At 63.9% G+C, this 27,540-nt stretch overlaps 2 protein-coding genes across 2 annotated transcripts; both read right to left on the bottom strand.

The window, feature by feature from the left end:
• Window positions 1-2,508: 2,508 nt before the first annotated feature.
• LOC128837060 (natural cytotoxicity triggering receptor 3-like) lies at window positions 2,509-6,195 on the bottom strand. The gene is made up of 3 exons (XM_054027892.1): window positions 5,320-6,195; window positions 4,618-4,971; window positions 2,509-4,249 (listed from the first exon to the last, which is right to left on the bottom strand). Exons 1-3 carry the CDS (start codon window positions 5,378-5,380, stop codon window positions 4,038-4,040), a joined length of 627 nt encoding a protein of 208 aa, XP_053883867.1. The 5' UTR covers window positions 5,381-6,195; the 3' UTR covers window positions 2,509-4,037.
• A 561-nt stretch (window positions 6,196-6,756) lies between these two features.
• Window positions 6,757-27,246, bottom strand: LOC128835470 (uncharacterized). Its single transcript, XM_054024978.1, has 17 exons — window positions 27,000-27,246; window positions 26,378-26,656; window positions 21,196-21,429; window positions 17,490-17,786; window positions 16,715-16,807; window positions 16,193-16,241; window positions 15,795-15,865; window positions 14,314-14,421; window positions 12,290-12,340; window positions 12,020-12,085; window positions 11,250-11,309; window positions 10,998-11,057; window positions 10,557-10,628; window positions 9,484-9,561; window positions 9,309-9,395; window positions 8,048-8,131; window positions 6,757-7,929 (listed from the first exon to the last, which is right to left on the bottom strand). Exons 1-17 carry the CDS (start codon window positions 27,244-27,246, stop codon window positions 7,850-7,852), a joined length of 2,016 nt encoding a protein of 671 aa, XP_053880953.1. The 3' UTR covers window positions 6,757-7,849.
• Window positions 27,247-27,540: the final 294 nt, after the last annotated feature.

The following is a 27,540-nucleotide window of genomic DNA, read 5'->3' as shown; positions in this document are numbered from 1 at the left end:
TTTATCCATTAAACAGTTCAGATCCAGGTTACCACAACCTTCAAAGAGACATAGAGACAATAATACTATTTCACTCAAGTGTCTTCATAAATGTTAATATTCTTCTTTTGATATTTGAATTAAAGTTATAGCAATAGACAAGACTTGTTTGCTTACATCACAAGACCTGAGCAAACTTCTACCCTTTAGATCTCTAACAATGCAGGTTTGCATTTCAAAGCTCTATTCCAGGGGTAGGCAACCTATGGCACGCGTGCCGAAGGTGGCACGCAAGCTGATTTTCAGTGGCACTCACACTGCCCGGGTCCTGGCCACCGGTCCGGGGGGCTCTGAGTTTTAATTTAATTTTAAATGAAGCTTCTTAAACATTTAAAAAACCTTATTTATTTTACATACAATAGTTTAGTTATATATTATAGATTTATAGAAATAGACCTTCTAAAAACGTTAAAATGTATTACCGGCACGCGAAACCTTAAATCAGTGAATACATGAAGACTCGGCACACCACTTCTGAAAGGTTGCCGACCCCTACTCTATTCATTTACAGATCTTCCTAACCAGTCTAGGTTCACCCATGGGTCAGGTCAGTCTGAGTTAATTAACTCTTTCTGGCCCTGTCACCTCCCAATGAAATATTATATTACACTCATAACGTCACATGGGGCCAGTGGACGATGCTCTGGAACTGCCCCCTACGGAGCCAGGCAGGACTCTGGGGGATGCAGCGAGGCCGTGTGGTTCCCCGCCGCCCGGAGAGGGACGAGCGCCTCTCAACACCAGAGTGAGCAGAGCCAGCGAGTCCCGCGCCCGCCCCCCACAGGTCAAGGCGCAGGAGAGGAACTATAAAAGCCCAAACCCAGAGCTTGCTCGGGGCCAGACGCCTCCGGCCTAGTCAGGGCTGGATCCAGGCACCAGCGGAGGAAGCACATGCCTGGGGCGGCACATGCTAAGGGGCGGCATTCCGTCAATTCTTGGGGCGGCACCATTCGGGCGCCTTTTTTTTTTTTTACTTGGGGGCGGCAAAAATGGAAGAGACGGCCCTGTGCCTAGTTCCCGGTTGGGAGACCCCAGTGACCTACGGCCGGCTCGAGGACTGGCCTGACCTGCCGACGCCCACCAGAGCCCGAGGAGCTGCCCAGCCTGCCCCTCGCCAGTTACCCAGAGGAGCCCATGGTGCTGGGCCCCCCAGAGGACACTGTACGGCCCAGGTACCTCCAGAGGGGGAGGTAGGAAGTGGCCCGGGGGCAGCCGACCCGAGTCTGGGTGCAACGCTGCCAGAGCCCATGTCAGTGTGTTGCGGCCGGGATCCCACTAGCTCAGCAGCCAGCCATCTGCCGCTGCTGGGGCCCCGGGCTGGGACGCAGTGGAGTGGGAAGGCCTGCGTCCCCCCTGCCACCCCACTCGCGGGTCTCAGTCTCCCCATCTCCCCGGACGTCTGAGCCGAGAGCCTGGGCTGGTTGTTAACCTGTCTTAGCTCAGCCCCTGCCTGAGCCACTGACTCTCTGCTGCCCGGCCCTGACCCAGGGCCTGGACCTGCTATTGCACAAACTGGTCTTCAGCCCCTGCCTGAGGACCTGAGCCCGTGACTCACTATTGCCGCCGACCACGGGCCAGGTGCGAATCACTGTCTGTGTTTGCCTCCCGCGGACAGACCCCCGCGGCCAGGCGAATTCCCCGTCAGCGACTGGAATCATAGACTCATAGAATCTCAGGGCTGGAAGGGACCTCAGGAGTCATCTAGTCCAACCCCCTGCTCAAAGCAGGACCAACCCCAACTAAATCATCCCAGCCAGGGCTTTGTCAAGCCGGGCCTTAAAAACCTCTAAGGAAGGAGATTCCACCACCTCCCTAGGTAACGCATTCCAGTGCTTCACCACCCTCCTAGTGAAATAGTGTTTCCTAATATCCAACCTAGACCTCCCCCACTGCAAGTTAAGACCATTAGGAAGGAAGTAGGAAGACGGTGTGGTTCCCCACCGCCCCGGAGAGGAACAAGCCCCGGTCAAACCCCCAACACACAGCATGCCTCGTCTCTCTGAGCAGACTGAAGAAGCTCACACAGCTTTGACCTTCCTGGGTCTGACCTCGGAGCATTCAGCCTCCCCTTCCACACTAGGGTGACCAGACATCCCGATAAAATTGGGACCATCCCGATATTGAGGCATTTGTCCCGCGTCCCCGACCGGGTTTGGTCAGGACGCAATTTGTCCTGATATTTCATGGTACTCTGTTTTTGTTTTTGTTTTCCTCCGCCGGCAGCACGCCTCTTTTTTTTTTGCTCCGCCGGCGACCCCCCGCCCCCAATGTGTCCCGATATTTTCTTCCTCTCATCTGGTCACCCTATTCCACACTAAAAAGCAACAGAGGGTCCTGTGGCACCTTTGAGACTAACAGAAGTACTGGGAGCATAAGCTTTCGTGGGTAAGAACCTCACTTCTTCAGATGCAAGTGAGGTTCAGTATTCCACACTGTTCGCTTCCCGCAGCGAGTCCACCCGGGCGGGGCTTCTGGGGCAGCCAAAGGGCCCTGCACCCCAACTCCACAGTCAGACGTGACTTCCAGCCAGCCAGTAACACAGAAGGTTTATTAGTCGACAGGAACACGGCGTAGGACAGAGCTTGTTAGCACAGAAATCAGTGACTTTCAGCCAAGTCCATCTTGGGGGGAGGGGAGCCCAGAGCCAGGGCTCTGCCTCCCCCCGCACAAGCCCCAAGCCAGCCGAGACTGACTCGCTTCCAGCTGCCTGGCCCCTGCCTGGCCTGTTGCTCCTCCTCTGTCCTGGGCCAAGAGTCACCTGGTCGCGTCCCCCTCCTGGGTCTCAGGTTACGAAGGGGCCACAGCATCCCTGCAGGCAGCTGGAGCAGCCCCCGCAAGTCACCCCCCTTATTCCCACCACCTGGACATTGGTGCAGCACACAGGGAAACTGAGGCACACACAGCATTCATGCCAAGCAGTAAGACTCTCACATAGGCTCGCATACAACACAACAAGGGAAAATCCCCACTTCCTCACAATTACAGTCAGAGAAACGCCACCCCACCCCCCCCACACACACACACACCAGCCGGCTCAGGCTGGTCTGGCACCACAGCAGCGCCTCTGGTGGGCAAAAGGCAGAACTGCAGCATATTTTCTGCAGAAACAAAATTCTGCCTCCCTCGGACAAGAACCCTGCGCTTGCTGTGGGGAGGAGCGCGATGTGGGACAAGTGGAGTGTGGGGTGTCAGCACAGGGGGCGGGGCAGACCCGGAGGCTCCCTCCCTCCTGAGACGTCCCCAGCAGTGTGACCAGCAGCAACAGGGCAGCAAAATAAAATGCCGCAGTGCACAACTGCTAAAAAACCGCAGCAATGGACAGCGGAATATAGCCCAGCTGGGCTAGCAGAGCACGTACTTGGCAACTTTTGCCGGCGCCCCTAGGACGTGCCTCCTGTGCCTAACCGGCATTCCAGCCCTGACAGGATGCAAAGACCCCTGGTCCGTCCCGTAGCGCTGGGGTTGCAGCCGTGGCAGACCTCAGCAGTGCCCCTCGGCTGCTATTTCAGCCCTGAGCTGTTCCCGGCCCTGCGAGCAGATGTGGCTGCTGTTTCAGTTCCCCCGGCAGAGACAGGCTCCCCTGCAGGCTGCAGACCACGCGGGGAGGCCGGGCTGCGCTCTGGGGCTGTGGCTTGTGGGGGCGAGAGCTGCTTGTCGCTGGCCCTGCACCATGCGGCGGGGCTGTGTGGCTGTGGCGGGAATGGCATCGCCCACATGGAGCCTGTGCACTGTCTGCTCAATGCCCTCCTGGGGGAGCGAGACCTGCTGGGCCCCCGGGTTCCCAAAGAGCCTCCGCACGTCCCGGGCCCCTCATCTCACAGCCGCCTCACATCGGGCACCTCCTCTCCTTTCCAGGGCGCAGGTTGCCAGGGGACTCCCGGGGGTTCCCTCCCCGGCCGCTGCTGTCCCCCAGCCGACTGCACGGGAACAAGGGAGGGGACCCTGGGGACAAGAGGGCCCCGGAGCGGAGGGGATGGTGCCCTGCGGCCGACCAGCCATCAGAGGGGTCGGGGGGCTCCGTCCTTCCCTGCCAGCCCAAGGGTTGGCCGTGATTGCGGGTCCCCAGCCTGTCCCTGGGCACCAGACCTCATGTGCCTCCGACGGTGCCGCAGGCCCTGGCACTCCCGGCACACCATGGCATGCAGGACCAGCAGGATGGGCGCCAGGACTCCCAGGGGGCCACAGGCCGCCCAGCACTGCACCCCGGATCCTGGAGAGGGAACAGAAGGGAGCATGTGTGGGTCCCTGCACAGGGGGCAACCATGGGCTGCTGGGGGTCCCCCATCATCCATTCCCCTCCTTTGTTCTGTCCCCTCCTTCCCTCCATCCCCCTCCTCTCCCTGCCCTTCCCTCCATCCTCCCACTCCTCTGCCCTTCCCCCTTCCCTCCATCCCCCTCCTCTCCCTGCCCTTCTCCCTTTCCTCCATCCTCTCCCTGCCCTTCCTCCTTCCTTCCATCCTCCTCTCCCTGCCCTTCCCCCTTCCCTCCATCCCCCTCCTCTCCCTGCCCTTCCTCCTTCCCTCCATCCCCCGGCTCCCCTGTCCCCCAGGGGGTCACACGGACGGGGTGGAGGGGTACCTGGTCTCTCCCCCAGGACGCTGAGTTCAGTCCCGTTGCCGGCATGGCTGCTGGTGGCCGAGGTCCAGATGAAGCAGCGGTAGAGCCCGGCGTCGTGCTGGGTGAGGTTGGCCAGGTGCAGGGACGCGTCCCGCTGGTGCCGAAAGCGCCCCGAGTCCAGGGCAACGCGGCTGCGCAGCTCAGTGACCTGGTGGTGCGGGGGGTAGATCTGCACCTCCCCACTGCCACCGGGTGCGCTCCGCACCCAGGTCACTGCCAGCTTGGAGGCCTTTGGGGCGGCGGAGAAGGTGCAGTTCAGGAGCACGGAGCCCCCCAGGGAGGCCCTCAGCTCCGGTGGCTGATGCACCCGGACCTCTGCGGGGGAGGAGAGAGACATAGAGTGAAGCAGGAGAGGCTGCGACCCCCCCTGCAATCTCTGGACCCCCCACTGCTGGGAACCCTCCCCCCTTCCCAGACTCCCTGCTGCTGGGGACCTTCCCCGACCCTGCCCTTCCCCAGTTCCCCCAACTCTGCTGCCAGGGTCTCTCCCCAACCTCCCATCCCTCCCCCTGCTGCCAGGAGCATCCCTCCCCTTCTCACCTGGCGTGTGTTCCCCAGGCTGCCCCACTCACCAGGAACCTGCCCCACTCCCCATCCCAGGCCTGCTGTCCCCGCACCACCCACCTCCCCCCAGGATCCCTGAAGTCAGCCCCCGCATGGTACCTGACCCTTGCAGCGGGAGGCAGCCGAGGAGGACGAGCCAGATGGGCAGCATGCGACACATCCTGGGCTGGTAACAAGCCCTGGGGCGGCTGCTGGGTCTCCGAGGGCTCCGGGCTCTCGCAGGGCAGGGAGACGCCCGGCAGATTCTGTACTCACACCTGGTTGGTTCCAGCAGCGAGAAACCAGCCTGTGGTGCCCACCCTGGGTGCAGGGCCTGGCCACGGTGCCAAGGGCGCCAGGTAACAGAGATGTCCTGCAGCCGCCCTACAGAGCCAAGCCCCCAGCCGGAGAGAGCTGGGTGTGACCATCACTGGGTGCTGCGTCCAGGGCTGGGCTCTGCACTGCACAGACGGGGAGACGCCGGGAAGGGGTTGGCAAAGGGCCGCCTGGCGGAGCTGGATCCACTCTGGTCAGCCGCACGAAGTGGTGAGGGACACCTGCCCGGGGAGGGGATTCCTGAGAGCAGAGCCCTCGGCGGCCAGCAGAGCAGGGCAGAGTGACAACCTCGAAAGTGACAGTGGAGCTGCTCACCTAGAGCCGGCGCAGATTCTCCATCAACCCCTCGCAGCGCCCGGGCGTCGGGACACGAGGCTTTCGCACGTGAGGGCGCCAGTCAACTCGCCAGAACGACGCCAAATCCTGCTGCCTCCCCTGGGCCGAGCCCCCGGGAGCTGCGGCTCTGAGCCAATCTTACAGAGAGCCTCGTTCAGCGGCGGCTGGGTCGGGATGGCCCCTCGGTCAGAGCGCAGAACGCGTCCAACCACCAGTGGCAGCGTCATTTCCCACCCACCCCCGAGGAGCGGAGTCTGTGGGCGTCTCACTGTCGTCAGTGAGATGGAAGTGAAACCAGGCCGGGATCGGGGCTGCAGGGCCACTGGGAGAGCTGAGACACAGCCACACCTGGGCCCAGGGGTGGCTCAAAGCCATGGTGATACCAGCCCTCCACATACAGCTTCACGGCCCAGCCCTCACACACAGCAGGGTCCCCCCCACACCCGCCTGGAGCCAGTGTCCCACGGAGACCCCTCTCTTTGAGGGGGGCCATACAAGGCCAGAGTTCAAAGAACTCAGCTTCCATTATTCTCAATGGCGCGGGAGGGACAAGATTTTTCCATTGTTCTCAGGACCCAGATGTCCTGGCTCCCAGCCTCTCCCCCACCCCCACCCCCATTCTAACCCTCTAAGTCCCACTCCCCACCCAGAGATGGGGAGAGAACCCAGGAGTCCTGGCTCCCAGCTGCCCGCTCTAACCACTAGACCCCCTGAGCCAGGGATAGAACTCAGGAGTCCTGACTCCCAACCCCGCCCCCAACCCCACGCCCTTCCCACTTCTGGCTGTAACCTGACCCCAGTGACACAAACTCAGGCCAAGGATAATAGGATTTATTACGGACGGGGGCACACTGGGGTGGGGGGGGTAGGATGTTTGGGGGGCATGTTGCCTGCCGTGGCCCCTGCTCTTCATACACACAGGGGCGGCTCCAGGCACCAGCGCAGCAAGCGTGTGCCTGGGGCGGCAAGCCGCGGGGGGCGGTCAGGCTGCCTTCGGTGGCGTGCCTTCGGAGGTCCACTGGTCCTGCGGCTTCGGCGGCAATTCGGCGATGGATACGCAGAAGCCGCGGAACCGGGGACCTCCTGCAGGTGCGCCGCTGAAAGCTGCCTGCCTGCCGTGCTTGGGGCGGCAAAACACATAGAGCCGCCCCTGCGTACACATCAGGCCAAGGGGCAGTGGAGATGTGTGGGGAGAGATTGCTGCTCAGGAGGGTGTGTACTGGTGCTGGGGCCAACCTGTCCGTCCCCAGCGTGTAATGGGGTGGTGGGTACAGACATGGGGGGGGCGGTACACAAGTGTGTCATTGGGGGGTACAGGTACTGGGGTGGCCCTGTCCCCAGCATGTCATCGGGAGGGCCCTGTCCCCAGTGTGTCATGGGAGGGGCGGTACAGGTACTGAGGGGTCCCTGTCCCCAGCGTGTCATCGGGGGGGTACAGGCACTGGGGGGCCCTGTCCCCAGCATGTCATGGGGGGTACAGGCACTGGGGGGTCCCTGTCCCCAGCATGTCATGGGGGGTACAGGTACTGGGGGGTCCCTGTCCCCAGCGTGTCATCGGGGGGGGTACAGGCACTGGGGGGCCCTGTCCCCAGCATGTCATAGGGGGTACAGGCACTGGGGGGGCCCTGTCCCCAGCCTGGACATGCACGTGTCAGGCGCCGAGGGAATGCGGTCCAGCCCAGCTGGATGGAGCTGCCCGTGTGGGGCAGCCGAGCCCGGGGCGGGGGCAGGCCAGAGGCACCTGGGGGCACGGTGTCGGCAGCTGGCCATGGCAGAGCCATGGAAACAGTGTCTGGAGCCCTGCGGCACAGCTCCCTGAGCCCACGGGCGCCCCGCAGCCTTGGGGTCGTCCCCGGCAGCGGGGCCCAGGACGTGGGATGGGGAGCGGATCCATGGGGGCGCGGGGCCCTCCCCGAGAGCCCTGTGCTCGTGGGCTCAGCTACACTCGCTGCCTGTCTCGGCCCAGGGGCGGCGTCTCCTAGTCCCGAGTCAGGCTCCGGGGCACCGCCCGCCTGGCGGGTTCAGCTCCCACGGGCCCTGGGGCCCTGAGCCCCGCAGCTGCAATGAGAGAAAACAGGTGAGAGCCCAGGGGCGCCCCCGCCACTGACCTCTGCCCCCAGGCCCTGCCCCGGGTACCCCCCAGTGCCCATCTCACCACCACCCACCCATCACTCACCGTCTCCTCGCAGCTCCAGGCTCCCCTCCCGGGGGGGCAGGACGCAGCCTGGCCCCCCCTCCATGTTCTCGTAGGAATCGGCATCTGCGGATGGGAGCCGGGCTCAGAGCCAGGGCCTGGGGGGGCTGTTGCCCCCACTCCGCCCCCCATACACATCTCATCTCCGGTGAGGGAGGTGGAGGGCTGAGCCCCTCCCAGCCCTTCTCCTGGGGAGCCTCCCCCTGCACCCCTGGCCCTGGGGGGGGCAGCTGGTGTGGTGGGGGCAGAAACATCTTGGGTGCATCAGGGAGAGGGCCTGGTGTGGGGGCCCCAAGGCCAGGGATGGTCCCTGCATGCTGGGTTATTGGGTCACCCCTGGGAAGGGGGCTGGGAGATGGGGTGACCTCAGGAGTGTCAGGGTGCTGGGGTATGGGAGTGACCCAGGGAGGGGGCTCAGGGCACTAGGATATGGGGTGACCCCAGGAAGGGAGACTCGGGGGGCTGAGATATGGAGGTGACCCCAGGTAAGGGGGCTTGGTGTGCTGGGATATGCGTGTGATGAAGTGGGACTGTTCTTAACGTTTCCTCTGAATACTGTGTGGGTGCCTCAGTTTCCCCTATGCATTTCTTAAGTCTCTAGGTGGAGGGATAAAGGCCAGTGTGCATAAATCACTGACACTCTGTCTCCCTGGCAACAAATGGCTGGGGCCCTTCCCCCCCTGCAAGGAAATAGCTAAAGGTGAACAAAGAGATCAGGTGACCTCCTGGCCCAGGAAAGAGATAAAGCTGAGAGAAGGAGGGGCTGGAGGGGGTTGGAGTTTGGAGCTACCTGGGGACTAGGAGTGAGGGCAGACGGGGGTCTGCCTCACTGGGCCCCAGAATGGACCCGGCGGAGGGGTCCCGTTCGCTGGACCTACAAGCTCTGTTTTAGACCATGTTCCTGTCATCTAATAAACCTCTGTGTTACTGGCTGGCTGAGAGTCACGTCTGACTGCAAAGTGGGGGTGCAGAACCCTTTGGCTTCCCCAGGACCCCGCCGGGGCGGACTCGCTGTGGGAAGCGCACGGAGGGGCATATGCTGAATGCTCCGGGGTCAGACCCAGGAGGTGAAGCCGTGTGAGCTTCTTGCCCTGAAGACAGTCTGCTCCGAGGGAGAGGAGGCTCCCCAGAGTCCTGACTGGCTTTGTGGGGAGCAGTTCCAGAGCATCGCCCGGGGACTCCGTGACAACGCGGGTGACCCTGAGTGGGATATTGGGGTCCCAGCCCCGTTCCTAGAGCTCACCTTCCTCCTGGCTGCGGTCCCGGAGGCGGAGGTGCCGGGCGGGGGCTGCATACAGAGCCCCGGCCATCTCCTCATAGGCCTGGGAGCCTGTGGGGAACAAGGGGGCATCAGGGAAAGGTCAGGGGACCCTCTCGCCCCCCCCCCCCCTCCCGGGAGAGCTTCCAGCCCCTCTCACCAGCAGAGCCCTCGCTGTGTCCGTCCTGCCGATCCCGCTCCGGCTCCTCACACGCACCCAGCAGCAGCATCCGCAGGTCTGGGGGCAGAGACCAGCCACTGGGTGAGGCCACACAGCACCCCCTACAGGCACCCCGGGAGCCACACACACAGCGCCCCCTACAGGCACCCCGGGATCCACACACACACACCACACCCCAGACTTCACCCCCCTAAGGGCACCCTGGGATTCACCCCCACACACATACAGCACCCCCAATAGGCACCCCGGGATTCACACACACACCCACAGAGCTCCCTAAAGGCAACCCAGGATTCACACACACACACACACAGCGCCCCCTACAGGCAACCCAGGATTCACCCTCCCCACACACAATGCCCTTATAGGCACTCTGGGATTCACACACACACACACACAGCATCCCATACAGGCACCTTGGGATTCACCCCACACACACAGCGCCCTCTACAGGCACCCCAGGATTCACACACACAGAAACACACAGCGTCCCCTACAGGCACCCCAGGTTTCACACACACACACACACACAGTGCCCCCTATGGGCGGTCTGGGATTCACACACACACACACACACACACATAGCGCCCCCTACAGGCACCCTGGGATTCACCCCACACGCACAAACACACACAGCACTCCCTATGGGCACTTCAGGATCCCCCTCCAAACACAGCGCCCCCTATAGGCATCCCGGAATCCCCCATAAACACACAGACAGTGCCCCCTACAGGCACCCTGGAATTCACCCCCCACACACACACACACCATGCCCCCTACAGGCTCCAGGGGATTCACACACACACACAGTGCCCCCTACAGGCACCTTGGGATCCCATACACACAGTGCCCCCTACAGGCACCCCGGGACTCACCCCCCACACACACACGCACAACGCCCCCTACAGGCTCCATGGGATTCACACACACACACACACACACACAGTGCCCCTTATAGGCACCCTGAGATCCCAGACACACGCAGATCCTGGGGGGGAAGACTGACCCCGAGCCCCCCCACCCAGGGTCCCCACAATCCCTGAGCCCATCACCTGTTACGAGCCGCGCAGCTCCAGGGCTCAGCGGGGCGCTGTCCTCCTCCGTGTTCTCGTAACACTCGCTGTCTGCCAACACAGGGGCAGGTCCCTGTCAGCAGCAGCCCGTGCCTGCTCCCCTCCGATGGGCTTGTGGGGCAGGGGCACCCTACTGGGGGGGGGAGGGCAAGCCCCTGGACTGCCTGGAGTGACCAGGGATCCCATTACCTGGGGCCATAGGCCAGTGTCACCAGGGGAGCCGTTACCGGGGTGATGAATGGGTTGCCAGGGGTGTTGTTACCAGGGCGATGCTCTGGACCTTGGGAAACCATTGCCCTGGGCGCGCAGATCCCCACCCACCCCCAAACCCCAGGGTGATGGGCCCCTCCCACCCTGGGGGATGCCTGGGAGTGGGGTGTGGCCTCAGGGCAGCCCCCCGCCAGCACCCCACACTGTTACCTTCAGAGACCTGGTCTTCGGCCCCGGGGCTCTGGCGAGCATTTGTGTAGTGGGCAGCATCTGGGGACCGGGAGGAGGGAGACCAGTAAGTGAGAGATACAGGGAACTGGGGGTGCAGGGCAGGGGGCTCTCTCAGCCCAGGGGAGACCCCCCGAAACTCCACACTCAGCCCTGCACCCTGCCACACCACAGCCTCACCCCCCCCAAGACCCTGCTCTCAGCCCTGCCCCCCCATCCAAGTGCCCCCATTACCTGAAGTCCAGTTGCCTCCTGCTCTGTTCTCCTCCAGACTGTTCTCGTAGCAGGCGCCGTCTGGGGGAAGGATGGGAGGGCGTCAGGGGAGCGGATGCCCCTAAACAGGCCCTGAGCTTCGCCCCCTGTGGAGATCGCAGGCCCCAATGCAGACTAGGGCCAGAAAGACTGAGGAAGTGAGGAATGGGATACGGGGCCTTTCCCCTCTAGGGGGCACTGGCTCCCATCCAGCCCCAGGGCAGGGACTGGCTGGCTCAAGGGGCAGGGAATGGGACACGGGCCGTTCCCCTTTAGGGGACGCCAGCTCCCATCCAGCCCCAGGGCAGGGACTGGCTGGCTCAGGGGAGTAGGGAATGGGACACGGGGCCGTTCCCCTTTAGGGCACGCCAGCTCCCATCTGGCCCCAGGGCAGGGACTGGCTGGCTCAGGGGAGTAGGGAATGGGACACGGGGCCGTTCCCCTTTAGGGGACGCCAGCTCCCATCCGGCCCCAGGGCAGGGACTGGCTGGCTCAGGGAGGCAGGGAATGGGACACGGGCCGTTCCCCTTTAGGGGACGCCAGCTCCCATCTGGCCCCAGGGCAGGGACTGGCTGGCTCAGGGAGGCAGGGAATGGGACACGGGCCGTTCCCCTTTAGGGGACGCCAGCTCCCACCCAGCCCCAGGGCAGGGACTGGCTGGCTCAGGGCGGTCAGTCCCGTCTCATCCCCTGTGCAGTGGGTGGTGCAGGGTAGGGTGGGGGAGCCGGGGGTGGTTTTAGGGGGGCTGTTACCGCTGGACCCTTTGTCCCCCATGCACAGTTTCATGTCCCCATTGGTGTTTTCATAGCCATCGCCATCTGGAGCCAGGAGAGAAAAACAGAGCAGGTGACCCCAAACCATGGCCCTGGGGTGGGGGGGCAGCACCACCCCTTCCCATCACCCTTCCCCATGCCCCCCATCCTGTCCCCTCCCAGCGCCCCCCTCCACCCCATCGCTGCCCTGTCATGCCCCCAACCCCCCTCTCTAACCCCAGCTCCCCGCCTCTCCTGCCCCCCACTCACCCTCGGGTGCTGGTTCTTCCTCACTGTCCGGGTGCTCATACTCCTCCTCATCTGTGGGGAGAGGGAGTGTCAATGTGGGTCTTGTGCCCCCCGTCCCTTTACTCTGGTCCCTCCCTGTGCTGAGCTGCCATCTCTCGCTCCATAGGGCCCCCTGGGGGGCAAGGATCCCCCTCCCCCATCTGTCCTTGTAGTCCCCCTGCCCCTCCCACCCACTGCACCCCATGCCAATCACTCCCCTGTCTGGCCATCACCCCATTTTGTGGCCCATGACCCCCCTTCCTGGCTCTTCCTGATTGTGGCTGGCCCCCATTGCTGCCCCCATCCCGTCTGGTCCCCCATTACCCCCCCTTTCTCCCACTGTGTGCCCCTGCCCCCTCAGTACCCCCCCCAACCATTCATCTGGCTGTAGCCCCATCACAGCCTGTGACATTCTATACCTTGGGGGAGCGTCCTGTAACCCCCATATTCCTCATTTTTATATAATTGTGATCTCACATAGAAAGCAGGCCTTGTAAGGTATCAAGGAAAAGGTTATGATCTGCTGAGAGTCACTTCTCTATCCATAGAGGTGTATCTTTAGTGCATAGGAAGTTATGAGATTGTGTTGTGTGGTTGTCATAGAATCATAGAATATCAGGGTTGGAAGGGACCTCGGGTCATCTAGTCCCACCCTCTGCTCAAAGCAGGACCAATTCCCAACTAAATCATCCCAGCCAGGGCTTTGTCAAACCTGACCTTAAAAACCTCTAAGGAAGGAGATTCCACCACCTCCCTAGGGAACCCATTCCCGTGCTTCACCACCCTCCTAGTGAAAAAGTTTTTCCTAATATCCAACGTAGACCTCCCCCACTGCAACTTGAGACCATTACTCCTTGTTCTGTCATCAGGTACCACTGAGAACATGCTGTGAGTTGGGGAATCAGCCAGATATTGGCTCCCCAGAGGCAACAGCAAGGAAAGTAACCAACACCTGGGCAGGGTGTGAAACAGCCCATCACCAGCCATTGTCTAGCAAGGGAGCTACAATGCAATGACTCACCTGCACGAGGCCACACCAGGGGAATTGCTCAGCCTGGCCTGGGGACTCAGCAACGCCCCCAGACAGGCCTGGACTTGTGTGTCCCAAGCACATGGACGGAGGGTATAAAACAGACACAGGGGCCCCACGCTGGGCCTTTCTCCTCCCCCCACCTACGCTGCAAGCAACAAGGACACTCTGAAGACCCCAACTGAGGGTGAAATCTGTGTACTAGGAACTGCAATATCCAGTGAAGTGAGAAAAACTGCGTAATCTAGATGTTGCACAGTCTAATAGGGTTGAGAGTTTAGACTGTGAGCTTATATTTTATTTCTTTTGGTAACTAACTCTGCCTATCACTTAATCAGGGCCGGCTCTAGGCACCAGCATTCCAAGCATGTGCTTGGGGCAGCAAAAAACCTGGAGCCGGCCCTGCACTTAATATCACTTAAAATCTATCTTTTGTAGTCAATACACTTGTTTAACGGTTTATCTTTACCAGTGGGTTTGTGTGAAGGATTTAGTAAATCTGCAAAGATTTACAAAGGCTGGGGAACCAATTAATAAATGTGCATTGCTCGTCTTGAGCAGCGCAAGACGATATATTCCTGGGGTAAGAGGCTGGGAGCTGGGAAGATTTGGCAGGTGCCTTTCTCTGCGAGATTCATGAGCGGCTCTGGGAGCATTCGTGCAATCTAGCTGGGTGTGGGGCTCCACATGCTGTTGTGCTGAGTGATCACAGTGCCTGGAGGGTTTGCTGCTGGTCACTAGCAAGGCATTGTGAAAGACAGCCCAGGCTGGAGACAGTTCAGGGTGCACAGCGGTCCCACGGTCCCAGGCTGCACCCCGAGGATCCCGTCACACACCCCACCCCAATATGTGCCCCCCATCACTCCCATCCTCCCAGTCTGTTCCCCTGCCCCCTCTCTGCACCCCACTCCTGCAGTGCTTGGAGAGCCGGGGGGGGGACTGGGTTGGGGTCACCCCGGGGGGGTCTGATACTCACCCTCTGACTCGACAGTACTGATGGGCCCCTCTGCAGGCAGTGGCCGCCCCTGCCCTCTTGCACCCGCTGCCACGTTCTCATAGGGCAGTGCATCCGTCTGCCTCACACCTGGGAACACCAGAAGACGCACAGTGAGGGAAGGGCAGCATGGACGGGGGAGTCACACCAGCTGGCCTGGGCAGGAGCAGGGAGAAGGGGGTCAATGCAGCCAGATGTGGCAACTGGCCATCCCTGGGATCGAGCCCCACAAGCTCTGGAGTTGGATTGAAGCAGGGCATCAGCACACCCCTCCCTGGGCTGACTGTGGGGATGCGGCCCCCTGGGTGACTGGAGTGAGGGTACACAAGGCGAGGGGGGCTCTGCATTAAGACAATGCCTGTGATTCAGTCGCATGCTTCAGGGCTGTGGCCTGTCACTTGCAGGGTCAGGAAGGAACTTGTCCCCCTTTGGCTGGCTGGATTCTCAGTTTTATTTCCCCTTCCTCTGAAGCACCAGGGACTGGCCCCACTGGGGAGGGGACACCGGGCGGGCAGGCTCTGAGGTGGGTCCCGACACACTTGGCTGGTGGGGCTGGCTCCTGTGCTCAGAGTGACGCTCATGGCCCTTTGCAGGGTCAGGAAAGATTCTTTCCCCAGGTCAGATTGGCTGGGACACTGGGGGACCATGGGCTGCTGCAGGCGTTGGGGGCACCCCAGGCTCCCCCATTCTCTGCCTGGGGCCACAACAGCTCAGCCTCCTTGGGACTAAACCACTTCAGTGCAACGGGTCCATGGGGGGGGGTTACAATGGGCTGTGATACGCAGGGGGTCAGGCTGATCCAATAGCCTCTTTGGGCCTTGATCGCCATGAAAATATGGGGGGGCACTCACCTGGGGGGCAGAGTGTTCCTGTAGAGGGTGAGGAAGCAGGGGGGCAATAGGGTGTGGGGGACAGTCACCAGCTGTGTTTGAAGGGTCAGACTGTTCTTGTGGCAGGCAGGGTGTGTGTTGGGAGGCAAAAGGAGCCGTTGGGGTGTTGGGGGACCCAGTGGACGCAGGGGCCACGCACTGGGGGTGTCTGCTGAGGGCAGGATGTTCCTGTGGGGGGCAGAGGCTGGGGGTGCTGGGTAGAAGGTGTTGGGGGGCAGTGACTGTTGGAGAGCTAGGGGTGCTGGGTAGAAAGTGTTGGGGGGCAGTGGCTGTTGGGGGGCTGGGGGTGCTGGGTAGAAGGTGTTGGGGGGCAGTGGCTGTTGGGGTGATGGGTAGAAGGTGTTGGGGGGCAGTGGCTGTTGGGGGGCTGGGGGTGCTGGGTAGAAGGTGTTGGGAGCAGTGGCTGTTGGGGGGCTGGGTAGAAGGTGTTGGGGGGCAGTGGCTGTTGGGGGGCTGGGGGTGCTGGGTAGAAGGTGTTGGGAGCAGTGGCTGTTGAGGGGCTGGGTAGAAGGTGTTGGGAGCAGTGGCTGTTGAGGGGCTGGGTAGAAGGGGTTAGGGGGCAGGGGCACTCACCAGTGGTGTCTGCAAGGGGTAGGACATTCCCGTAAGGGGTGTGAGCCCCGTTCCCAGTCACCTTGAAAAACCTGGAAATGGAGTAATCATCACCAGGAAATCAGAATCACAAACTCCGCACACACACCCCTGCCACTGCCAGGCAGAAACCCCGGCCCACCCTGCCCCCCACCGCTCCCAGAGACACCCCACAGACACCGCATGGGTCAGAGACATCCTGTCCCTGGCTGCCAGACACCCCAGAGCCTCCCCCAGCCAGGGACCTTCCTGCTTACAGCAGCCCCCTCCCCACAGCCCACACAGACCCCTCTTCTGGCTCCCAGAGACAACCCCATCCCGCCCGGGGCACAGACCCTCCCTCCCCACCCCAGGTAGCAGGTTCTCCCCACCCAGGTCACCTCCTGGCCGGATCCATCAGGCGTTTCCTCCTCCTCCTGGTCTGCAGGGCTGGAACCGGACAGGGCGGTGAGGGGGGCACAGGGGAGCCAGTCCCCCCCAGCCCCCAGCCACCCCCCCAGTGCCCCCAGCACCCAGTGCTCCTCCCCCACTCAGCCACCTCACTCAGCACCCCTCCTCCCGACCAGCCACTCGCCAAAACCTCCACACCCCATGCAACACCCTCCCCCACCCAGCCAGCCCCCCTTCCCCACCCAGCCAGCACCGCTCCCACACCCAGCACCTGTTCCACTCTGCCCCCGCCTGACCTCTGCTCCCTATGGCCAGGGTCATCACCCCAAGACTGAAGGTACCATCTGGGGGGAAGGCGCCCCCCACAGTGGGGACCCCCTCCCCAGAGCCCTGAGGGCTGAGCCCAGTCACATCCACCCACCCCACAGCACAGAGCGGGCTGGGGAGGCAGGGCTACAAGGAGAGCCTGAGATGTGGGGCAGGGACTGGGGGTGTCCCGGCCCCCCACTCACCTCGGCGGATCTGGTAGTATCCAAAGAGGGAGGCCAGGCCAATAGCAACGTATCCAAGTGCCGCAGCCCCCACGATCCAGGGCTGCCACCCTCCTGGGCAGAGACATCGTCACGGGCCTGGCCTCACCCCCCCATGTCCTCCCCATATCTCCCCCGCTACTGCCCCCCTGTACCCACCCCCACTAATTTCCCCACCCCTTGGGCAAAGACATCGTCACCCTCCTGCTCCACAACCCACCCTACACCCCATGGTCACTCTGCCCCCTACCTGTGCAGGCCGTGACACCCCCGGTCACTCTGCCCCCTACCTGTGCGGGCCGTGACACCCCCCCCCGTCGCTCTGCCCCCTACCTGTGCGGGCTGTGACCCCCCCCCAGTCACTCTGCCCCCTACCTGTATGGGCTGTGCCCCCCCCGGTCACTCTGCCCCCTACCTGTGCAGGCCGTGACCCCCCCCCGATCACTCTGCCCCCTACCTGTGCAGGCCGTGACCCCCGCCCCGATCACTCTGCCCCCTACCTGTGCAGGCCGTGACACACACCCCCCGGTCACTCTGCCCCCTACCTGTGCAGGCCGTGACCCCCCCCCCGATCACTCTGCCCCCTACCTGTGCGGGCCGTGACACCCCCCCCCCGGTCACTCTGCCCCCTACCTGTGCAGGCCGTGACCCCCCCCCCGGTCACTCTGCCCCCTACCTGTGCAGGCCGTGACAGCCCCGGTCACTCTGCCCCCTACCTGTGCAGGCCGTGACCCCCCCCGGTCACTCTGCCCCCTACCTGTGCGGGCCGTGACCTCCAGCTCCACGGTGTGGCTGTGGTTGCCCCGGACACAGCGGTAGGTCCCGGCCTGGTCGAGCGTCACTGCCGGCAGCACCAGGGCTGCCCCGGTGCCCAGGGCGAGCTGGAACATGTAGGCTCCGTGGCGCCGAGCCGCCAGCTCCACCAGCTGCTTCCATGAGCCCCCCGGGCCCAGCCGCTTCCACGCCAGGGAGCCTTGGACCCAGGCGTCCGGCATGGAGCCATTGCAGGGGAGCCAGGCCGTGTCCCCCGCCAGCACCGAGAACGACGGCTCCCCTGCGGGGAACAGGGACGGTCAGGGCTGGGCCGGGAAGGGCCTGGGGGGTTGTAGGGCAGGAAGGCAGCAGCAGAGGGCAGGAGGCGATCGGGGTGCCGGGGTGTCAGCAGGAACTAGGGTTGCCAGGTGTCCGGTTTTCGACTGGAACACCCGGTCGAAAAGGGATCCTGGCGGCTCCGGTCAGCACCACTGACCTGGCCATTAGAAGTCCGGTTGGAGCAGGGCTGGCAGGCTCCCTGCCCGGCTTCACACAGCTCCCAGGAGGCGGCAACATGTCCCTCGGCTCCAAGGTGCGGGGGCAGCCAAGGGGGCTCCGTGCGATACCTCTACCCCAAGCACCGACTCCGCAGCTCCCATTGGCCGGGAACTACAGCCAATGGGAGCCATGGGGGTGGTGCCTGTGGGCGCAGGCAGCACGTGGACCCCCTGTCCTCTATGCCTAGGAGCCGGAGGGACATGCCGTCTGCTTCTCCAGAGCTGCCTGATGTCAGCACCACCCGGAGCCTGCAGCCTGAACCCCATTCTGTGCTCCAACCCCCTGCCCCAGCCCTGAGCCCCCCCCACACCCAAACTCCCCCCCAGAGCCCACACCCCCACACACCAACCCCCTGCCCCAGCCCGGAGCCCCCCACACACACCCAAACTCCCCCACACACACCAACCCCCTGCCCCAGCCCGGAGCCCCCCACACACACCCAAACTCACCCCCAGAGCCCGCACCTCCCCACACCCCAACCCCCTGCCCCAGCCCTGAGCCCCATCCCGCACCCAAACTCCCCCCCAGAGCCCACAACCCGCACCCCAAATGCCTCAGCCCCACCCCACAGCCCTCACCCCCCCCCCCGCACCCCAACCCCCTGCCCCAGCCCGGAGCCCCCCACACACCCAAACTCCCCCCCAGAGCCCACCCCCCCACACACCAACCCCCTGCCCCAGCCCTGAGCCCCCCCCCACACCCAAACTCCCCCCCAGAGCCCACCCCCCCACACACCAACCACCTGCCCCAGCCCGAATCCCCCACACACACCCAAACTCCCCCACAGAGCCCGCACCCCCCCACACCAACCCCCTGCCCCTGCCCTGAGCCCCATCCCGCACCCAAACTCACCCCCAGAGCCCACACCCCCTCCCACACCCCAACCCCCTGCCCCAGCCCTGAGCCCCATCCCGCACCCAAACTCACCCCCAGAGCCCACACCCCCTCCCACACCCCAACCCCCTGCCCCAGCCCTGAGCCCCCCCCCCACACCCAAACTCCCCCCCAGAGCCCGCACCCCCCACACACCAACCGCCTGCCCCAGCCCGGAGCCCCCCCACACACCCAAACTCCCCCCCAGAGTCCACACACCCCCACACACCAACCCCCTGCCCCAGCCCGGAGCCCCATCCCGCACCCAAACTCCCCCCCAGAGCCCACACCCCCCCACACACCAAACCCCTGCCCCAGCCCTGAGCCCCATCCCGCACCCAAACTCCCCCCCAGAGCCCACAACCCGCACCCCAAACGCCTCAGCCCCACCCCACAGCCCTCACCCCCCCTGCACCCCAACCCCCTGCCCAAGCCCGGAGCCTCCCACACACACCCAAACTCCCCCCCCCGAGCCCACACCCCCCCACACCCCAACCCCCTGCCCCAGCCCTGAGCCCCATCCCGCACCCAAACTTCCCCACAGAGCCCTCACCCCCCCCGCACCCCAACCCCCTGCCCCAGCCCGGATCCCCCTCCCACACCCAAATTCCCACCCAGAGCCCACACCCCAATCCTCTGCTCCAGCCCTGTGCCTCCTCCCCCCCAGAGCCCACAACCCGCACCCCAAATGCCTCAGCCCCACCCCACAGCCCTCACCCCCCCTGCACCCCAACCTCCTGCCCCAGCCCGGAGCCTCCCACACACACCCAAACTCCCCCCCCCGAGCCCACACCCCCCCACACCCCAACCCCCTGCCCCAGCCCTGAGCCCCATCCCGCACCCAAACTTCCCCACAGAGCCCTCACCCCCCCCGCACCCCAACCCCCTGCCCCAGCCCGGATCCCCCTCCCACACCCAAACTCCCACCCAGAGCCCACACCCCAATCCTCTGCTCCCGCCCTGTGCCTCCTCCCCCCAGAGCCCACAACCTGCACCCCAAACGCCTCAGCCCCACCCCACAACCCTCACCCCCCCGCACCCCAACCCCCTGCCCCAGCCCTGTGCCTCCTCCCCCCCAAACTCCCCCCAGAGCCCACAACCCGCACCCCAAACGCCTCAGCCCCACCCCACAGCCCTCACCCCCCCCTGCACCCCAACCACCTGCCCCAGCCCGGATCCCTCTCCCACACCCAAACTCACCCCCAGAGCCCACCCCCCCCCACACACCAACCTCCTGCCCCAGCCCTGAGCCCCATCCCGCACCCAAACTCCCCCCCAGAGCCCACACCCCCCCAACCCCCTGCCCCAGCCCGAAGCCCCCACACACACCCAAACGCCCCCCCAGAGCCCACCCCCCCACACACACCAACCCCCTGCCCCAGCCCTGAGCCCCATCCCGCACCCAAACTCCCCACCAGAGCCCACAATCCGCACCCCAAATGCCTCAGCCCCACCCCACAGCCCTCACCCCCCCTGCACCCCAACCCCCTGCCCAAGCCCGGAGCCCCCACACACACCCAAACTCCCCCCCAGAGCCCACAACCTGCACCCCAAACCCCTCATCCCTGACCCCAGCTGGAGCCCTCAGCCCCCCAACCCCAACCCTCTGCCCCAGCCCTGAGCCCCCCCACCCCAAACCCCTCATCCCCAGCCTTCCCCAGCCCTCACCCCCCCGCACCCAACCCTCTGCCCCAGCCCTGAGCCCCCCACACCAAACCCCTCATCCCCAGCCCCATTCCAGAGCCAGCACCCCCCAACACCCAAACCCACTGCCCCAGCCCTGAGCCCCCTCCCGCACCCAAACTCCCCCCCAGATCCCACACCCCCTCCCACACCCCAACCCCCTGCCCCAGCCCTGAGCCCCCTCCCGCACCCAAACTCCCTCCCAGAGTCCACACCCCCTCCCACAACCCAAACCCCTGTCCCAGCTCTGAGCCCCCCCACCCCAAACCCCTCATCCCCAGCCCCACTCCAGAGCCCACACACCCCCACACACACCAACCTCCTGCCCCAGCCCTGAGCGCCCCCTGGCCCCAAACTCCCCCCAGAGCCCTCACCCCCTCCCACACCCCAACCCCCTGCCCCAGCTCTGAGTCCTGCACCCCAAGCCCCTCATCCCCAGCCCCACTCCAGCGGGTGAGGGAGAGTGAGCGACAGAGGGAGGGGGAAGGAGTGAGTGTGGGGTCTCAGAGAAGGGGCAGGGGGCGGGACAAGGATGTTCAGTTTTCTGGAATCAGAAAGTCGGTAACTCTAGCCGGGGGCACCGCAGGGTCCCTCACCTCCCAGGTGCAGCTGCACAGTCCAGCTCTGGTTCCCGGCTTGGCACTGGTACCGCCCGGCGTCCCCTGACTCCAGCCCCTCGATGAGCAGGGAGCTGCCGTTGGGCTGGTGCCGAGGGCCAGCGCGGACCGACTGGTTGTTTGCATCCCTGAACCAGTCCACAGCAGTGGCATTTCCCCCGGCGCAGGGGAGCACGACCTGCCCCCCCCGGGTCCCAGAGATGTAGAGCTCCCCTGGCAGGGGTGAGAGTGAGCTCAGACTGCAGCCCAGCCCCGTGTCCACCCAGTCTCTGCCCTCTGGATCAGCCCCCAGGTCCCCTGCTGCCTGCCCCCCAAATCAGCCCCCCACTTCCTGCCCCCCTGGATCAACCCCCCACAACCTGTCCCCCAGATCAGTTCTCCTCCCCCCACCGCCTGCCCCCCTGGATCAGCCCCCAGGTCCCCTGCCGCCTGCCCCCCAAATCAGCCCCCCACTGCCTGCCTCCCTGGATCAGCCCCCCACCGGCTTGCCCCCGGATCAGCCACCCTCCCCCCACCACCTGCCCCCCTGGATCAGCCCCCCACTGCCTCACCCCCGGATCAGCCGCCCTCCCCGCACCGCCTGCCCCCCGGATCAGCCCCCAGGTCCCCTGCCGCCTGCCCCCCAAATCAGCCCCCCACTGCCTGCCCCCCGGATCAGTCCCCAGGTCCCCTGCCGCCTGCTCCCCCAAATCAGTCCCCCACCACCTGCCCCCCTGGATGAGCTCCCAGGCCCCCCGCCACCTGCCCCCCAAATCAGCCCCCCACTTCCTGCCCCCCTAGATCAACCCCCCACCACCTGTCCCCCAGATAAGCCCTCCTCTCCCGACTGCCTGCCCCCCCAGGTCCCCTGCCACCTGCCCCCCAAATCAGCCCCCCACTGCCTGCCTCAATGGATCAGCCCCCCACCACCTGTCCCCCAGATCATCCCTGCTCCCCCCACCGCCTGCCCCCCTGGATCAGCTCCCAGGACCCGCACAAATCAGCCCCCTGCCAACTGCCCTCTGGATCACCCCCTCCCCCTACTGCCTGCCTGTGATGAAGTGGGTGGGGTTTCTTAGTGTGCATGAACAGTGTGTGCCTCAGTTTCCCTATGTGTTGCGTGTTTAACGAGGTGGGCGAGGGTTTGTTGTTACAAAGGACCAGGTGTGACCTTGCCTAGCAGTTGGGACCCCAGACAGAGGCCTGGAGATGGGAGACCCTAGCAACTGGTGACCTGGTGACCAGGAGGCCCACCCCAGCTTGGCAGTCAGTCAGTTCTGGCCAGTGGGAGGACAATGGGCTCTGGAGAGAGGACCCCGGTGACCTGACCAGCCGGTTCCAGCCAGAGGGGAACAGAGGATGGAGGAGAGAGGGCCCCAGCGACCTGTTTACCTGGGACCGAACACAAAGGATGGAGGAGGGGTCGAGGGGGGAGGGGATATAGGAGGCTCGGCTGGAAGGAGGAGGCTGCTGGACTCGGGGGAGACAGAATAGCCACAGCCCACCTGGATGCAGGACAGACCTAGACATAAGGTGCTGAGACTGGCTAGGCCCGAGGGCCCTGAGAACTGCCTGTGCTGGGTTCAGATGCTCAGTAAACCCTCCTGTGTGACACTGGCTGAGAGTCGCTGCAGGCTGCAGATCTGGGGGCATCGCTCCCTCTGGGCATGCGGGTCCCGGGGGTCCAGAGCGAGTGGACTCCCTGGGGGCCCATGGCAAGAGACAGGCGTGCTAAGGCTCAGAGAGGTGCGGCTCCAGGAGGCAGAGGGGCTTAACCCCCGAGAGAGAGTGGACCCCCGAGAAGGGCTGTCGCACTGAAGGGGGTTCCCTCCAGGGACCGTACGGGGCCAAGAGTGGGCACGATCTGTGAGTCCGTGACAATATGGTAGCAGAGGATGGTTGGTGGATGCACCCTACAGACAATTGGCTGCGAGCGCTGGCGCTTTGCAGTGAGTGGCTGCCAGGGATAAAACAAGGGAATTGAAGGAACCAGCAAGGAAAGGGTCTAGAACCAGCTCCGTAAGAGGGACCTGGCATGTCTGTGCAGGGGGAGAGGGCTGAGCGTGGGGAGGCTTACCTAGGAGCAGCTGATCGCCCGGCTGGTAAAGAGTGACCAGTCCAAGGAGCAAGTTCCAGATCGCAGGGGGGCTTTTGGGATGCCCGGAGAGCCTGGGAGTAGCAGGGGGCAGTCAGGGTAGCAGCAGGAGGGCCAGATTCAGTTCCCCAGCCAGGAGGGGGTCTTCCCAACCTGGGCTCCCCCCAGTGGATGTGAAGAGATGGAAACTGGAGCTGAGAGTGCAGGAGCTGGAGCTGGAGAGGCGGAGGCTAGCTGACCGCTCGGAGCAGTGAAAACATGAGCTGGAGGAGAGGCAGGCCAGGAGGACCAGCCACGGGGTAAGTGGGGAAGGACCCCGAGGTGCCAATTCTGCAGGAAGCCTAGATTCTGAAGTGTGCCCCGGTGTAATGGGGCGGGGGGGGGGGGGGGGAATATCGATTCCTCCCGCACTGCCTGTGAGGAGGCTTGTGGTTTGAATCAGGTTGACCCGGCGGACAGGCACAGCTGTCTAACCCCCTGTGATGGGGTGAACAAGGCCCAACAGCCCCTTGCTGGAGCTCTCAGGATTCTGCCACTCCCATCCCAGGGAAGGAGCGGTGGAGAGATGCTCCAAGTGGCTTAGAGTGATGAGGAAGCAATTAATCAGAGGGGCTGCTGGAACGGCCAATCAGGGGCCAGGAGGGCCCTAGAAAAGGAGCTGCAGACTACAGCGGTAGTTAGTTGCTTTGTGGAGCTAGAGAAGAAAGGAGTGTGTGCCTGGCTGGATCAGCAGCAGTACCAAAGACAATCTGCTGGCAGGGACCGGGGGAGCGAGAGGTTCCTGGCTGGCGGCTAGAACTGAGCCAAAGACAATTTGCTAGCAGGGACGTGTGACGAACTGGGACTGTTCTTACTGTGGTCTTTGAATGCTGACAGGGGAGTGTGGCTAGGATAGTCTGCATTGGGGAAGGGGAGACTGACCGAGGGAGAATACCTGAGCATGTAACATGAGAACCCACGAAGGGGTTAGAGGCCAGGTGACACCTTTGCCTGGGAAACTGAACAAAGGCTGGAGAGAGAGTTTCAGGAGCTGGCTGGTGGAATGGCTGGGAGGCAGTCGGGGCTCTGACCTCCCAAGGGGGCTGTGGGGCCCTGGGACCCCAAGATGGACCTAACTGGGAGGGATCCTGTTGTCTGTGCCTGCAAGACCTGTCTTGGACTGTGTTCCTGTCATCTAAATAAACCTTCTGCTTTACTGGCTGGCTGAGAGTCATGGTGAATCACAGGAAGCCGGGGGTGCAGGGCCTTGTGTCCCCCCACACTCCGTGACAACTGGTGGCAGAGGTGGGATCTACTGCACCCCGTGGACGGCGCTTCCTGCAGTAAGTGACTGGGGAGCAATAAAACGAAGGAGGATCGACGGGGACCAGGTGTGCTGAAGAGTCAGAGAGAGACAGTTCAGGGGGCGATTAACCCCTGGGAGTGTGTGACCAGAGAGAAGGACTGTTGCAGTAACAGGGTCCCTGGGGGATCGCAGCGAGTGGTCCCGGGGCGGAGGAGTCTGCAGCTCGACCCTGGCAAAGAGGTGGTGACCTGAAGAAGGACTAGCACACTAGGGGTCCCCCGGGAACGGTGGAAAGCGGAGAGCACAGGCCGGCGAGTGGCCAGCAGGAGGATGTATGCCCCGACCCCAGCAGCTGAATTCCAGATCCAGCAGCAGAAGGGTCCTGCCTGGAAGAAGCTGAGGGCCCTTGCGGGCCAGGGTGTTGCAAGATCCTGGGGGAGGATTGCAGGGAAAGATCCATGTGAGAGAAGGAACCCGCTACTGGGACAGGGCTCCCTGGGGGGGAAACAAAACCTTGGGGGGATCAGGAGGCAGCTGGTGGTCCACCAGAAGTACCACTGGTGGTAGCACCTGGCTGCGCGGTACCTCTCTCTAGAGGCCAGCACACCGGGCAAAGGCTGCTGCAGAACCTTTACGGCCCAAGAAATGCACAGGGGTCCCCCCTTTCGAGTTGGTGTCTGGAAAGAGAGTGAGGGTCCCTTCGGCTTGATGAGGGGCCACTGGGAGGGGAAGACGAAAGGAAAATTCTGGGGAGAGCTCATGGAGCTCATGGGTGTGGCCAGGGAGAATCTAGCCAGGGCCCAAGGGAAGCAGAAGGGCTGGTAGGACAGCGTGCTGTTCCTATGGCACCGGGCGGTGGGAGAGGGGTTGTTGTTGGAACAAGTGTGACCTCGCCTGGCAGCCAGGACCCCGGACAATGGCCTGGTGATGGGGGGCCCTAGCGACTGGGAGAGAGGACCCCGGTGACCTGACCAGCCAGTTCCAGCCAGAGGGGAACAAAGGATGGAAGAGAGAGGGCCCCAGCGACCTGTTTACCTGGGACCGAAGACAAAGGATGAGGAGGGGCCAAAGGGGAGATGATCTTGGGGGCTCAGCTGGAAGGAGGGGGTGGCAGTACTGGGCAGGGGGAGCAGCCGGAGCCCACCTGGATGGGGGAGAGACCTAGATGTATGATGCTGAGGGAGGCCAGGCCTGAGGGGCCGGAGAGTTTCTGGTGCTGGGTTCAGACGCTCAATAAACCTCCTGTGTTACACCATCTGAGTCACTGCAGGCTAGAGATCAGGGGGCATCGTTCCCCCTGGGGGTGGGGGCCCTGGGGGGTGCCAAGCGAGGGTACTGCCCGAGGGGCCCACAGCAGAGACAGGCGTGCTGAAAGCTCAGAGGTGCGGTTCCAGAGGCAGCAGGGGCAGGGGACCTATCCCTAAGGGAGTGTGACCTTCGCAGGGGGCTGTCACGCTGAAGGGGGGTTACTCCCAGGGGCCATACAGAGCCCAGAACAGGGGGCCTTTGAGTCCCTGACACTGCCCCCCTGGATCTGCCCCCTCCCCTCTCTGGATCAGCCCCCTAACATTCCCCAAAACACTATCTGCCTCCTGGATCAGCCCCCCACATCTGCACTCTGCCCCCCACCCCACTGCCTGCCATGGCTTAGTCCCCTAGGCCAGCCCCACACCTCCAGTGCCTGCCCCCTAACTCCCCACCCCGCCCTCCAACCACCACCTTCCCCCTAGTCGTCTCCTCCATCCAGACCTTGCCCCACTGCCCTGCCCCCCACATGAGCCCCTTGATCCCCCCGGACTCACGGTTCCCTGGCACATTGAGCAGCACGTTCCCCCCGCTGTCCCTGTCCCACTGGCAGCTGTAGACGCCTGCGTCTGCGGTGGAGACGTTGGGCAGCACCAGGGACCCCTGGGCCCCGATGCCAATCCTGGTGCGGGGGGGCAGCTCCCCCAGGGTCACGTTCAGACTCAGCAGCTCCTGGCCCCATGGGACCCTCCACAGCCAGGAAAGTGACAGCTGAGTGGGGGGGTCCCCATACACAGCCCCGGACTCCCCACAGGGCAGGACTGCAGCCTTCAACTCTGGGGGAGAGGGGGAGAAGAGACACATAAACGGGGAACCAGCCTCCTCCCCAGCCATGGCCTCCCAGCCTCCCCCCTCAGTCACAGCCCCCCACCTTTCCCCAGTCCTGCTGTGGCCTGATCCCACAGACCAGCCCCCTCACCATGCCCCCCCCCAGCCCGGTCCAGCCACCGCCTGGCCCATCCTCCACCTGTCACAGCTCGCCAGCCTCTCCCACACGCCCCCTGGCTCCCCCAGCCCTGAGACATCACCCGGGCCCAGCCCTGGCCCAGACCCTCCCCTACTCCCCCCTTAGCCTCCTCCCAGTCTCCCTGGGCCACTGCTTCCCCCAGAACCTCCCACCTGTGGCATTGACCCGTCTGGCCGTCTCCCCCTGCCTCGGGTGGGCCCCGATCCCGGCCGCCACCACCCAGCCCAGCAGCGTCAGCAGCAGGAGGCAGTGCAGCTTGGGCGCCATCCCCTTGCCCAGTGCAATGGCCCCACGGCGGGCGCCTGGCGAGGGGAGGGCCCCAGGGGCGGGCGGGCCCAGAGCTAGGGCTGCTATTTCCAGCAGGGCCTTGTGGTTGTGGCGGGCGGGGCCCTGGACCATGACGTTCTCGGCAGAGGATCCCAGGGGGTAGCTGGGCCCTGCAGCTGGTGGGGAAGGGTCATGGGGTCCACAGCGGAGGGGTGCCGAGAGGGGGGGTGCAGCCCCATAGATTGGGGGTTAGTTCTCTGATCGGAGGGGTGAGGCCTGAACGCCCCTGGGATTTCCTGCCTGTGACAAGGCATCCACTGAAGGGAAAAGGAGATGGGGGCAGACCACGTCCCCTGACCCCACCTCCCTCCCACCCCACATCCCCCATCTTGTGACCACCCACCCTGTCCTGCTGCCCCACATCCT

This window comes from Malaclemys terrapin, chromosome 4 (assembly GCF_027887155.1).
Source record: "Malaclemys terrapin pileata isolate rMalTer1 chromosome 4, rMalTer1.hap1, whole genome shotgun sequence".
Taxonomy (NCBI): Eukaryota; Metazoa; Chordata; order Testudines; family Emydidae; genus Malaclemys; species Malaclemys terrapin.
Note: the sequence above shows the minus strand (reverse complement) of the source record. Positions and strands in the feature narration are given on the sequence as shown.